This window comes from Ixodes scapularis, unplaced genomic scaffold (genome assembly GCF_016920785.2).
Source record: "Ixodes scapularis isolate PalLabHiFi unplaced genomic scaffold, ASM1692078v2 PGA_scaffold8__174_contigs__length_109621045, whole genome shotgun sequence".
Classification (NCBI taxonomy): Eukaryota; Metazoa; Arthropoda; class Arachnida; order Ixodida; family Ixodidae; genus Ixodes; species Ixodes scapularis.
Window position 1 is genome coordinate 33,199,426 of NW_024609883.1, and position 15,158 is coordinate 33,214,583.

General features: G+C 46.9%; 2 protein-coding genes across 3 annotated transcripts in view; one reads left to right on the forward strand and one right to left on the reverse strand.

The window, feature by feature from the left end:
* LOC8038371 (mediator of DNA damage checkpoint protein 1) overlaps positions 1-15,158 on the forward strand; it is a 434,922-nt gene that overhangs the window by 47,748 nt on the left and 372,016 nt on the right. The window lies entirely within an intron of this gene.
* LOC121047411 (carboxypeptidase inhibitor SmCI) overlaps positions 1-15,158 on the reverse strand; it is a 75,120-nt gene that overhangs the window by 2,586 nt on the left and 57,376 nt on the right. The window contains exon 4 of one of the 2 annotated variants that reach the window (XM_040502621.2): positions 14,848-15,030. In XM_040502621.2, the coding sequence (XP_040358555.2) occupies positions 14,848-15,030 (183 nt within the window). Of the gene's footprint in view, positions 1-14,847; positions 15,031-15,158 lie in introns of those variants that run through there. The other variant, XR_006076674.1, reaches the window with a different exon arrangement.

Genomic DNA, 15,158 nt, shown 5'->3' on the forward strand with positions numbered 1-15,158 from the left:
TCCAGAAAGGGTAAAGGCCTGGGAGTCAGCAAATATAGTTAGTTGAGGTAGCTCAAAAATCGGCGGAGTACCCCTTTAACACGGAGCGTCGAAGGTCAGCGCGCACAGGGGAGTACGCGTGCTGACCGGCGCCGAAAAGTGCACAGCAGACGAAATAAGGGAGCGAACAAGCGGCATGCATGCTTTCGCATTCAAAACTCGTGAGAAGTGCTTAGGTGTACCTCGAGCCTTTTCTACATTCCACTTGGTTCGTCAGTTACGTAACGTCCTATTGTAAAAAAAATTTACAATAGGATGCAATTTACATCCATTAGTGTGATGCAATTTACATCCTGCATCATTTTTCGTGATCGGACGGATGGCAAGCAAAAAGGGTCGAATTTTTAATTTCGCTGAAAAAAAAAAATGTTTTTGGTGTCGTCTCTAAAAACGAAGTAGCCACAAATCGCAAGTTCGTCGGATTTGTTTGTACTCGACTTACGAATTTTCAAAGAGGCCGCGGCAGAAAGCAGTGTTTTTCACATCCGTCGTGGGTCGGATGTTTCGCTCGATCTCCCGCCGTGGATTTTCAGTCCACATTATAACTTTTTGCAAGCACTCTATGAGAATATTTAAAGCGCTCTAATACCATGAAATAGTTTTAGGCGTTTTGCTTTTCTATAAAAATGTCAGAAATGTAAATACTGGCGATCTACTTGGGTTACATCAATATTTTTTATGCCCAAAACACGCTCTTTAAATTTATTATAAAATGACTTAGCTGTATACAATATCCTTTGCGGGACGTTTATGTTAATGTTATGCGAAAACCAAAAAGTACCAATTTTAAAATCGATTTTCTCAAAAAACCCATTTTTTTATTTTTCTTTATTTTTTCTTAAAATATAGTTATGGTAGTTGTCTACTCGAAAATCAAGTCGAGAAAGTGTGCATTTTTTTTTGTAAGTTTTATATTTAAGCCTCAATATCGGAAAAAGCCGTCTTCGTTTTGCGAGAGCTAAGTCAGACATAGCGACCTGTGCGTTTCAATGAATTGTGAAAAAGTTTTCGTGAATTTTTGTCTGCGTTTGTTATCAATTATAAACGTATTTCGTGGTATTGAATAGTTATTTACTTTTTGATAAGAGCGGGAAATCACGAGAAACATATCTAACCAAATCAGCAGGCCTAGTAGACCTTGGATATCCAAGAGGCGCAGACGTTGTATTGTTTCGATTTATAAACCTTTGACTGTAAATTAGCATGACTAGTTATTAGCTGTCATATTACTAAGACATAGAAATTCACCACATCGTTGATATATACAATTCTTTCCGAAACCAAACGCTAGGGTTTGTTCACCGCACATCGCACAGATCACCAGGGAATATCCTTTCACTTCCGTAATACACAAAAGTGATGACACAGAAACGATCCGAAACACACAGAGGGAGTGTCACGGAGGAATCCCGGAGAAAAGCTCACCGGAGAACAGCTCACCGCAGATAAGCTCACCGGAGAAAAGCTCACCGCAAACCCAGCGGATGCGGAGAAAAGCTCACCTATTTTTTTTTCTTCTTTTTTATATGGAGGTTGTTCGATCATGCATATATCAATTTATTATCATTAAAGTTCGTCAGCTTTATAACAAAGAAAATGTCCTTTTTTGTATTATTTGTTAAGCTCATTGAATAATATTGCTCCAAAATTAATAATTGCGGGCGAGTGTTTTCTGTGGCTTACTCTTTAGGCAACGAAAGCCCAACTCAAAAGTTTATGAATTTGAAGAATAGGGAGAAGTTCGAAAATTTAATAATGTCTGCATAAAGCCTAAGAAGCAAAACTGTCAATGGCGAACATCCGAAAGTGCATGCGCAACAACGCGGTACCTGAATTCCTCTTTGAAGCTTTTGTTAACCTTTGAAAACAGGATAGAACGGTCAGTAGAATATTGAGGTTTCTTTCTTCCACGGACATACACGTTTTGTAGCCGTTCGTGCTGGTGTTTCCAGACGTTCCCTTCGTGTAATAGTGCCCTTCTACAGCGAGTTACCCATGACTTTCAGAGCTGCACACTGGCACCGTTGTTACTCGTGACCTATGTAAGAAGTAGTCTTCTGTAAGGGGTAGCGAATAGGGCGAGTTGGTAAACGTCATACATGATGAAAACCGCTCAAACAACGACGACGGAGTGAAGACAACAAACACGACAGGACGAATCTGTTCTCGCAACTAAAGTTTTGTTAGTGAAATTAACAGAAAGAAAACAGTGTAGCCGACACTGATTACATCAACAAACACCTACTTATCTATTAGGCACAGCACAATATTTGGAACTGAAACGGTTCACACACCGGTATTTATATTAGCTTGCAAAGAACAAACCTCTTTACCGGTGTACGATGTTCTGATTTTGTACTTGCGGCTTCAATAATATAGAGAATGGGTGATTACTAAATTCTGATGAATTAGTAAATATGCCCAATGAACTTCAAGAGTATTACAAAAAAGTGGACATATTTTTAATGAAGTGATGAATGCGAATTATGTTAAATGGCAAAGTTTGGCGCAGAATCCGCTGAGTCAAAAAGAAAAAATCGGTGAGCTTTTCTCCGCTTCTGCCGGTTTTGCGGTGAGCTTTTCTCCGGTGAGCTTATCTCCGGTGAGCTTTTCTCGGGTGAGCTTTTCTCGGGTGAGCTTTTCTCCGGTGAGCTTTTCTCCGCCGCCCGTCGCGGAGAGGGGTAGGGAACAAAAATAAATAATAATAAAATTATCCAACCCCCATCTTAACAAAAATTGTGTTAAAAAAAAAAAAAAAAAAGATTTAGGTTCGAGCGGTGGCAAGGCGATAGGTCCACGCCTGGTGGAGAGTCAGACAAAGAAGTCGACGACACGTAAAGGTAAGCCAAAGAAACAGATTTAATAAAGACGAAAAACCTCAGCCGCACATGGCAAGAACAAAAACCAACTCCTCCGGGCATTCCCTAAACGGGCACTGGCGGATCCAGGGGGGGGGGGGGGGGGGGGGGTCCCAGGGAGCCCGGGCCCCCCCCCCCCCCCCCCGAGAGATATCATCCCCCCCCCTGCGGCCCGCGATGCTGCGCGGACTGCGCAGGCCAGAACCTGGCTCGAAACTTTGAAGGATTCAGAACGTTTGCATCCGAGTACCGGCAATTCGAAATGTCGTTTCCTGTGACTTGCCAGTTAATTAAAGTGATAAGCTGAGGCCCTGAGCGTCAGAGCGCACCGGCGCACCTACACCCTCGTGACAACGCGGAGTAGAAAAAAAGAAAAGCAACGAGCCTGTTTCCATTTGACAATGGGCTTTTGAGAATTGAGAGCGACCTTCTGTCACGAATTTCAGTATTTGTTTGTTGCTTTATTTATAATATGGAACTCTTTCGAATCCATCCCTGTCAATTCCCGCTTCCACTTATCGGATTATCTTTGGAGGTGCCCGCGTCTCTGCCGCTAGGACAAGGCCGCTGGGCAGCTCATTGCCTCCTTCCTGAAAGGGAGAAATTGTAGACATCCGTTTCTGTCAAGGCCAGTCGCCGGGAGTTTTTATTTTTATATTTTGCTTGGGTAGCTTGGTGCGAGTGGGAAATAATTTCCCCCGACCTCGATCTCGGCTACGTTTACATGGGCTACGTTTACATGGATGCGACAGCAGCGGATCGGATCCAGTTAGCGAATCGGATCCACTTCAACCACTAAGTTTACATGGATTCGGATCGACCAGCAGCGGCACCTCGTGTCGAAGGATCACAACGCAAATCTCGTGACCTTCAGATTGTTTTCGAGGTGTCCGGTTTGCCTAGCGGCAGGCGAAGCAAAGCTCCCGTAATCCCTCGCTCGAGCACTCGATTCGATCCGCTAGCGTATACATGGAGAGTCTCGATTCGGATTGACCATCTCAAACCACCCCGTCCCAGCGGATCGGATTGGATCCGATCCGATCCGCTGGGACGGGGTGGTTTGAGATGGTCAATCCGAATCGAGACTCTCCATGTATACGCTAGCGGATCGGATCAAGTGCTCTAGCGAGGGATTACGGGAGCTTTGCTTTGCCTGCCGCTAGGCAAACCGGACACCTCGGAAACAATCTGAAGGTCACGAGGTTTGCGTTGTGACCTTCGACAACAGGTGCCGCTGCTGGTCGATCCGAATCCATGTAAACGTAGTGGTTCAAGTGGATCCGATTCGCTAACTGGATCCGATGCGCTGCTGTCGCATCCATGTAAACGTAGGTAGGTGGCGGGAGAAGGGCGGACCCCTGGAAGGGCCGGTCAGGTTGGCTGGTCGTTCCTCCCGTCGTTTGTTCCCGTGAGTCGTACGGGCTTCGGTTTTTCCCTTTTCGGGGAGTGAGTGTGTGTGCGGGGCTGCGTTGCGTCGACTGCCGAGCACCCAGTCCACCACGCCGGAAACGTCAAGCCTTCGTCGTCGGTCGGACCCAAGACGTCGGTGAGTCTTCGGACTTCGTTTGAACCACGGTTGAACTTTCCCCTGGACTTTGGGTTCACCAGTGGAGCTTTTCCTTCCTCGGAGCCTTCGTTTTCTATGCGTAGGTGAACGTTGTTCCAGGCTGCATTTGTGCCGCGAGCGGCGAGTTGTTTCGCGTTGTATCGGGAATTGAATGCTGTTTTGTTCTTCGGGGCCTGCCGCCCGAAGTTTCGTCAGTGTGTTGTGGGTGTAACGCGTGTTGCGTTTGGTTGAGTTTTTCGTGCGCAGCCATGCGCGGCTTTTTATCGCTTCTTATTAAATTTCTTGTTCTTTTGTTCTTTTATCCCTGCGTGTCGTCGCCTTTCTCTACTTTACACCGGGCGTGGACCTATCGCTTGCCACCGGTCAGAGCCGGACGGAGATGGCCGGACCCGGATGAGACCTTTCCTCCTTTCACCATATTATTCGCGATGCGCCAGCACGTGGTCACGCGCTCGCCGATGGCTCTAGGGAGACAGCTTCAGCGGCATTCCGCGCGACCCCCATTGACGTCACAGCGCACGTGACTCGGGAAGATGGTGACGTAGTTGAGAGGTGCCGAAAGCCTCAATCTTTGTCTATTTTTAAAATAAAAACTAGGACATGCAGGCAAAAGCGGTTTTTTTGTTCTTTACTTCCGAAAGGTCGCGACACCTACTCCCAAATTATCTAAGCAAAGCACTGAAAGTGTTGCACAGCTCCTTTAAATCAAGATTCCGTTATCCCTTGCTTCGAAGCGGGAGATATTGCAATCGTGTTTTGAAATGCGACACTTCGTGTCGCTGAAAAGGAAAGACCTCTCTCTACTATTTATACGTGTGTTTAGACAAAGATCCAACACACAATGTGGTGTGCAGCAAGTGTTCCCTCCCCCCCCCCTCCCCCTCTTTCTTTTTATGCTGGGGCCCCCCCTTGGGGGATCCTCTGGATCCGCCCCTGTAAACGGGACACAACCGGATGCGTGCGAACACGCTCTCTTCAGCACCGTCAGGCCGCTACGCCATGACGAAATAAACCCAACTAAACAATGCTAACAAAGTCATAAAACATAAAAAAAAAAAGAAAAGTTCAGCAAAACCGCTCCCGAGAAACAAAGTTCAGCGGGGCGAAAAAACACACACACACAAAAAAAAAAAAAAAAAATTAACTGACCGACACTGAACAGCACTGAAGCCTGGCAGGATGACGGTGTCCATATGATGCTCAAATTTGTTCTTCACTCTATTACGCACATCCACGACGGCTGTGCGGAACAAAGTGAAGAATAGATTCGAGCAGCGATGGGGCGCGAGAAGGTAACCGAGACGTAACATGCCTCGAGCCTCATATCGGGAGAGGAACTTTCGAGGTAGTTACTGCAGTTACCCAAACTTTCGCTTTCCCCTTCCCTTTTTCAAAAGAACACGTCAGCCGGCGCTAACTTTTCATCTCGGGAGAAGGCCACTCTTCACAAACGGCTATAGTTGACAAGGAGGCTGACTTCGACCCAACTAGTCTCCGGGCAGAATAAACACCAGTATATTTACCAAAGCGCTCGTTTTTAATGTCAGTCTCCGGGCTTTGCTGATTCCAAAATAGATAACCCTTCGGTGCTATCAGATCTCCGCGGAGAGAGATGTTCACCGCGTCAACGACACATTCGTCCCATTTCACTCCTCGTGACACAGGGTGCGCTGCTCGCTTTACTGTCGCGGGCCGTCCTATCTAACACAACGAGCGCGAAAGGTAGTGGTCATCTGCTGGTTCCGAAAGGGCCGGACGTTCATATAGGCCAATGAAGGCCCCGAATCAATACGACGTCAGCCGATTTCTACACATTAAGAATTTACGACGCCTGCTGGTCTGATTAGAAGGTTTGCTCTCTTTTGAAGGCCTCCAATGTAGCTTGCCGCCTACATTAAAATTTAAATAATCAATAAATAGAACAGGGCGGAACTACTGTATTTCATTTTTATGTGGGAACGTTGAAAAAGCGCAAAAAATATTTTACCGTTTGTGAAGGCGCGCAATTCGCAAGTCCATTTTGAGTTGTAAGAACACGTTTTTGTACGATATTGACGCTTAAATATAGAACATACAAAACAAAATACACACTTTCTCAACTTGTTTTTCGTGTAGACAACTATCATATCTACATTTCAACAAAAAGTTAAAAAAAAATAAAAAATGGGTTTTGAGAAAATCGATTTCAAAAATGGTACTTTTTGGTTTTCGCATAATATTAACGTAAACGTCCCGCAAAGGAGATTTTATACAACCGAGTCATTTTATAATATATATAAAGAGAGTGTTTTGGGCTATCCGTGGACATTACAAATATTAATGTAACCCAAGTACATCGCCAATAATTAATTGTCAAAGTTCGTCAACAATTGACCGAGGGGGCGTTTTTGACATTTTTACAGAAAAAAATCAAAAAGCCTAACATTATGTTATTGTATTAGAGCCTTTTAAATCTGTTCACAGAGTGCTTGAAAAAAGTTAATATAATGTGGACTGAAAATCCACGGCGGGAGGTTGAGCGAAACATCCGACCCACGACGCATGTGAAAAACACTGCTTTCCGCCGCGGCCTCTTTTAAAATTCGTAAGTCGAGAACAAAAAATCCGAAGAACTTCCGGTTTGTGGCTACTGCGTTTTTAGAGACGACGCCATAACATATATTTTTTTCATCGAAATTAAAAATTCGACCCTTTTTACCTGCACGATTTGAGATGAAATCACCCATATATATATATATATATATATATATATATATATATATATATATATATATATATATATATATATGTACATTACTTGAGCAGACATTTCAACCTTAAAGGGACACTGACACCCCCCAAAATTTTTTTTTCGTTTTGTGCCAGGCGCTTCATTATGGTGTCGGAGGACTACCCAATTAATATTTTGCAACAGAGTAGCATATTTTTTTTATAAAGCCAAAAGACGCAACTGCTCGAAACCGAAACCGAAACCCGACGGAGGTTTCGGTTTTGGTTTCGGTTTCGAGCAGTTGCGTCTTTTGCAGCATTCAGTAAGCAGCATTCATTGAAGCCTATTTTCTAAAAAGTGTGATCTTTGCAGCGGCGTAGACTCCACTTTCCCGGTAAAGGGGGGGGGGGGGGGGGGGTGTATTCTACGCAATTTTTTTTACACCGGCAATTATCAGTAGCTTATTGTAGGGGGTACATTTTACAGCGTATGTATATCGCCAGGTGTCCGTCGCTCTGTGTCAATGCCAATCACCGTGCAAGCGTAGCCGTGTGTTCCTCGCCGGTACCACGGCACATGCGCCGGCGAGCACAAAACTCAAAAACAAAATGCTTGTGCCAGCTGCGAAGTTGTGGGGTAGAACGCAGGCCCCTGTGCTTCTGAAGCACTAATCCACGTAAACAGCGTCTTGGTAAAAATCATGCCCCCACAATCTCACCAGGGGGGGCACGAGTTCCGATGCCCCCCCCCCCCCCCCCCCCCCGTAGTCTATGCCTATGGATCTTTGTGTTCCCAACCAACACTGGCTTTTACAAGCCCTGCCCTGCCGCTTCCATCAGTGAGATACCGAAACTCCGACAGACACGCTAAATGCTCGAAATTGTGCTGTAGTCACTGCACTTGTTTGTTGGTCCAAGGGTCGGCAACCTTTTCCTGCAAAAGGTCAAATAGCCGCAAATAGAAGAGAAGACGGAGCGGGCCAGACAAACAAAATGGGGAAGGGGAGGGGAGTAGATTAACACGTAAAAAGAAATATACAAGAAAACGCCAGGTCAAAGTGGTATGCAAAGATGTTATTTTGACACACATACATACCATAAGATTGCTAAAGTCCCACTAAGAAATATTTTGGGTGTTCTGATACTGCTTGCCAAGATGAGAGCCGTACGACATTTTATACCCGTGCCACACGGGCAACTCAAATGCCATTTACAACGAATTACATTTGAGCGGACGGCCAATCAGCGCGCGACACTCCGGGCGTAGCGCATTTCGCGCGCGACAGATTGCGAGCTGATTCGCCGATCATTCAAACGTCATTCGTTGTAAATGGCATTCGGTCGCCCGTGTGGCACGGGTATTAGAGGTGCTCATCTGTCATCCGCAAGACCCAGCTTCACTGTCTTCATCATGAAAAAGTATGTGTGCTATAGCAAACACTTCGATCAAAGGCCGCTGTGTGATTTCGTAGATCTGAAAACTTCAATTAAGAGATGCGAGCGTAAAATACAACGACTTTGTTCACTGTGGATGTATGCATATTGCCTGGGGATAAGCTGACCAGCAACTTTATCTGACAAATCTCTTGAACTTGGCCGAGCTCTGCCTCCAATTAATTCTGAAAAATGTGGATGACGTTTGAGTATTCCTGAAAATCAGTAAACTGGACTTCGAATTCCCTGTTCACATGACATTCGTTCTCACAAATACTTTCTTTGTGGAACTATGCTTGTCGCATACCAAATTGCCAAAAAAAGAAAATTCTTGAAATTTCTTGTTTATAGCGAGTCTTGATGGAAAAGTTAAGGCTCCATGGCTCGAAAACTTTCAGGTCTCGGAACATCTTCGGCCCGAGTTCTCTTTTGTAGTGATGTGATTGCTGCGCCAAACTGCGCCAAGGGGGCTAACCCTGCTACATCCTGCTTCATTTTGCCAAAATATGGGTAATCTGCGCCAAGCCTGCGACAAAAAACCTATTTCGGTCGCGTTTTAAAACCGAAACTAAACTGAATATCGTATTTGAACATGCGTGTGTTATGTGGCGGAAGCGGCCGCCCGACACAAAGTATTCTGCATCAGTCGTCCATCCAGTCTTGCATCGTTTTTCCTGCCGTCTCGCGTTTCGCGCTCTCGTCGTCCCGTACGGTCTCATCTCGCATCTTTTTTTAATTTTTTCAACGATAGACGCGGGCGTGTGCGGACGCTCCGACGCTAGCGTGTCGGATACCAGCCATGCCGCCATGCTGTGAAACGAAACCACGCTTTTGCGCGGTGGGAGTTACTTTGTGAGCTGACGCACTCGCTCTTGAAAGCAACGGCCGTGGGAAAACTATATTTGGTCCCTGCTTGTCAGTCACCGTGGTAGCGCGACGTCGGGTGTTGCCGTCCCCACGTCGCTGCAGATATGGCGCCCTCTAAGCTCAAACATAAGTACCGCCGCATGGTCATCAACATTCCTTTTCTTGTTTAAATCGTACGTTACTACAAAAATACCCTTTTTAACTCAAACAATGCTGTGTCGAAGTATTTATTACCGAAGTTTCTCTCGGTGCGGCGCCTTTCGGGAGGGACCCCGGTACGTGAAAAATCTGCCGTAAAAGAAAGTTTGTGAAGAAGTGAGCTAAAGCAAAGAAGGCAATGTCTGCACGCTGGCACAGCGCGCTTGTTTGTCTCAAGTTCAGTCGTTGACACTGGCTCGTGATGTCTTGCGTCCAATTGCTCAGGTCCCCTACCGCCTGGCTACGTGTCCGCCACCTGCTCCGAAATGACACTTTGGAGTCTCCGATGTCACTCCTCAGCTGTCGCCGTGTTTCACCTAAGGGGTTGCCTTATCTTAACACACAATGTGTTTTATAAGCAGATTTCCACGAGTCCTTTAACGTTTTGCTGTAATGGCCATATAAAACGATTTCAGTACCCCGGCAGGATTTGAATTCACCACGTTGAGATTGTGAGCCAAGTGCCTTGTTGGCTTTCCAGGTCTTTTTCATGCCGTATTGCGGAACTTTTTTGCAACCTCCTGCGAGACCGTTGAACAACAGCGGTTTCACGACAGTCAAAGGCGACCGTTCGACGGTCGCCTTCACGACGGCCGAAGGCATGCCGGATGCGACCGGGATCGGACCGAAGGGGTTCGTTCGTTCAACGGTCCCGCCCAACGGCCGAAGGCGACCGTTAAACGAACGCATTCGGCTGCTCTTTTTGCGTCACCGGAGCGAAAGTTACCAACAGCAGCACACACCTCTGATAAATTGCATCTCAAGCGCATATATTATAGCTGTCATTGGAGAAAAATATACTCATGGGAAAAGAGATTGAGGTACACCTAAGCACTTCTTATGAATTGTGAATGCGAAAGCATGCAAGCCGCTCGTCCGCTGCCTTTTTCGTCTGCTGCGCAGTGTTGCCAACCTATTTTTTGAAAATACCCCACGCCAGCGTCCAGAAAACCCTACGTTATTCTACGAATATTTCTTATTACCCTACATTCTGCCCTACGAGGCAAATCTTTGTTCAAATAATGCTGTTGCATGGATTACGCTGATATAGCTTAGTATTAATACAGTACAAAGCGACAGGGAACGCATGCACGCGCATACCTGGGTTATTCTAGAACGTCATGCTTGCATGCGTGCTGTGTAGCATCAGCACAACAGTGTTGCTTCGAGCGCACAGACATCCCCAACCAACATGTTTGGCTGATTTGTCATCAAATTAAGAACTGGGCTACGTAGGACTAGCACTCGCGGCGACAGACAAGGCGGCTCATTACAAAAGGAAGCTAATAGGAACGGTATATTAGTTTATATTTTCGGTGAACCGCCTAGGGATTCGTCAAATTAAGGTACTATGTCGACAAACTAGGCTATTACACCGAGGGAGGATAGGAAATCGACTTTGTTCGCTAAAATGTCGTCCACTCAAGTGAACGCCTCCAGTCCCAACTACTTGCGCAGTCGGTAGACAGTCTTCAAACTGCCTACCGACTCCACAAAGTGCCGGGAAGCTCCGCGGGAGCTTCGAAATCGGCTTCCGAACTCGTCGATCATCCGAGATCAGCGCTCTATATGCGTGGTAAGGAGAGTTAATTGCAATGCGCCATAAAAAAAAAAAAAAAAGCGCCCAGTACGAGTGGTAGTTCCCGCTATGGTTATTTGCAGCATGCGCACCTTACGCCAGCGCGTAGAAAAGTCCTGTTGAACAGGTGGCTGCCGGTTCTGGTGGGCTCGGCCGGGTTCCGCCCGCGATGCCACGTGTTTCGCAGGTGTAACAAGGGCCGCCGGATGGACCAGAGTCATCAGAAAAAAATTGGCGGCAACATTTCCACTGGGAAGATACCTCCTCTGGCTCCAAACTCCATATGCGCAACTCCACCTCCTCCCACCTGCTCCAGCTTTCCAAAACTCTCCAGAAAAAACATCGAGGGACTTCACTACAACTCTGCTCCAACTTGGCGTGTGGTGCATTCTGTTAGCGCGTCTTCTAACTTGGATACTTTCGTTTTGCATGATGTCGCGGTGTGGAGCACACGGGTTGTAAAGTTGTGCAAAGCTTGCACATCAGCTTTTTTTTACTTTTTTGTATTATGTTTGCCGTTGACGAAGCAACGTCTGAAAATACCCTACTTTTGGCAGGGAAATGGCCGGACGGCCCTACAACCCTACAATGTACCAAAAATGCCTAAAATACCCTACAAGTAGGGTAATTACCCTACGGTTGGCAACACTGCTGCTGCGTACTTTTCGTCGCCGGTCAGCGCGCGTGCTCCCCTGGGCAAGGTGACCTTGGACGCTCCGTGTTAACGGCGCGCTGGTGGACACGCAGCGACATGGGGTGAGCGGTCGTGGAAACTGACGATCGCAGCGGCTAATGGGAACCCCGTCGACGCGCGCCAGACAAAGGAACCGAAGGAAACGAGGTGCCGTTTTCGCGCTTCTAACTGATGACGTCAGCTCGCTCCATGAGACAGTTAATGCTCTCGCATTAAAATTGTCTACAGCTTCATTTTGTGTTGACTCGGAACGCAGCCCGCACTAAACGGTCCGAGATGGACGCCACTTTTTTTTTTACTCCGGTAACCAGACCCCTAACTTGTTTTCTTTTCTGATCGCTACCGGGACGTTTTCTACCTACTGGTGCATGTTCCCTAGAGGTTGGCGAACTCCATACCCGTGCTCTGTTTTCTTCAAGTTAACCTCCGATAGACGAGTGCTTCGGCTGAAACTCGCCTTCGATCAGAACGTGAGCCCCAACCGAACCCGGACACAATACTCGTGTCCAATATGACTTGCGCTGGCCCTCAGGATGCGACGTAGAAATTTCAGCACTACGGCTTTTTATATCTACCGGGTGTTTCAACGATGACCGAAAAAAAAATCGCTAATAAATGGTGGTTGAGAAGAAAGAAACAAAAACAAACGTCTTTCCAGTCACGGCGGACGTCAGGGATAAAAAAGTTACGATTTATCTAAATAATTAAGATGTACTAGCTAGTTAAATTTCTGATTAGTGAAAATAAACGCATACGGTTCCAGTTAGAGACTTTCATCGTCGTAGAAAACCACTAAATCAAGTCATTTTTGGAAGACATAAGAAAGGTGCAGCATTTTAGTGTTAAAAAAGAACAAAAAAAAAAGTGTTTTTAGGTTTCGGTTTCCTATCGGAGCGCATGTTTGCGCCAGCGGCTGGTTTGGTTTGGCTTGGTTCGGAGTGGACTGGTTTCGTGAGGCCGCGTTGCGGTTCCCGCCGTTCTCTTTCGCTCCGTTCGTTCGCTTGTTCGGTTCACTTCCCCACTTGAAGTAAGGAAAGAATCTGGCACGCTGCCAATAGGGAGTTTTCGTACACCGTTTTCCCGCCTCCGCTCTCTAGAACGAAGACGCCACTACTGGGAATGCGCGACGCTAGCCCTGTCTGCAGAGTCCCGGATCTCGTATATCGGGTTCCGGAGAACGTAGCCGGAACAGCGGACACCATCTACAAAAGCTCCCTACTGGCGCGTCCACACTGGAAGCGGATCCGCAAACGCGAAGCGAATCCGCGCGTTCTCAACCGCAAAGCAGCTAGGATCGAGCGGTTGGAGCGCGTTTTTGCCAACCGCTTCGGAACCGATTTCTCCCAACCGCTTTCACGAACCGCAAAGCGGCAACCAATCGGCGGGACCGCATGTGGGACGGCAAGTAGGACGCCATGTGTCAGCGACACTTCTATTGTACTTCATAGTGATGAATTTCAGTTTCTGAATGATCGGGTAAAAATTAATCAACTTTTATGTGGTGCTGCTTTGCCTGTCGTGTGTATATATGCTTGCCTTTCCTGAGTAAAACTAGTTGAAAGTTAGCGCTTGTCTTCTATACTTCTTGTCCTTGTCTTTTTTGCCGCGATAAATAGAATAATTAACTAAAATATCTTTATTAACTTTTTAATTTGTGAAAATATAAATACTGTTCCAATCAAAAATTTGCTGAACGTCATCCAAAACTGCTAAATCGATTTAAAAAAAAAAATAGAACGCCATAGCTAAATATGAACCGCCGCTTGGCATGCGGCATTCGAACCACGGATATTGCGGTGACTCCCGTTTGCCTGCAGGCTGTCTCTTGTGTGAGCAGTGTGACGTTGGCTTTACGGGTTTATCGGTATTTACTGAAAACACGAGACTCCTTTTTGTAGGGGGTATTCACTGGACGCAATATCTGAGTAAAACGTTCACTATGCCTAACTATGCCTGCTCAGAACGAGGTCACACTTAAAGCTCGTTCACACAGACCCGTCTTCTTACGTTACGTTAGGAAAAGTCACCGGGAAATCTGTGCTTCATATTAAGCGTGGCTACCAATTCAGGCCGATAGCCTGGCACGCGACATTCGAGACACGGTAACGTAAGAAAACGGTGCTGTGTGAAAAGTTGAACCGAGCTCAACTCCTTACGTTACGTTACGACGAGCCTTGTGTCACGAGTCCTGGCGGTCTGATGTTTTGGGTCGAAACACAGAGGCTTTTCTCCAATTGAAAGGGAAGTCCTAATCGAGTGGCCGTGCTTGTGTCCTTGGTTGCCACGGTAACTTACCGTCCTAGCTCGTCGTCACCGAAACATTCATCTTCAGAATGTCGCGTGCCCCAGGCTATCTCCTGAATTGGTAGTCACGCTTAATACGAAGCACAGATTTCCCGGTGACTTTTCCTAACGTAACGTAAGAAAACGGGTCTGTGTGAACGAGCCTTTATAAGTTCCCCAGACCGGCAAATCTTTATGGCGTGGAATGCGCGTTGAAAAAACACCGTGGAAGCTTGCCGTCAGCACGCGGTTAAAGGCCGACGGCCAGACTTGAGATTCTGCAAGGCAGAATATCCTCCTCACCATGGGGGAGGCGCAAACAGGCAACGGTGGACAGGGAAGAAGGAGGGGAGGGGAAGAATCGAGGAAAAAATGGAAAGCGCGAACTGGTCGTCGGTCTTTCGCAGCAACATCGGTGAATATGCCCCATATGTGCCGAGAAACTGAGGGAGAGGGGGAGACGAGAGATCCAGGGGACGTCAGAACGTCGAGCTCCGGTTTGTTTTACCATTTTTACCGAACGTCGGCGTCAGGCGTTTGGCTTTGGTGTTCGAACGCGTCCTACACGCATGAGGTCAATCGTAACTCTCCGATGAGTACTTGTTGTTCCGCCGCTCACCTACGCATACTCGATGGCATTCTTCTCTCGTCACGAAGATGTTGAAGTTTCGGCCGCACCCGGTGTACGTGAACTCTTGACAGGCGTGGTTGTGCCGGTTGTGGAAGTACATCACCAAGTTCTGCATGCAGGTGCCGGCGTAGGGGTCCTCGGAGCACGGGTCGCGCAGGCACGCGTCGAAGACTGCAGAAAAGGACGAGACGGAAGAGGGAGTCGTTAGACCCACTGACAGAATGGGAACTGCAGGGAGGTCTTTCAGTTGCCAAGGGGGTGACGCCCGACTTATTTTATATAGGGGTTACTATTGTGTT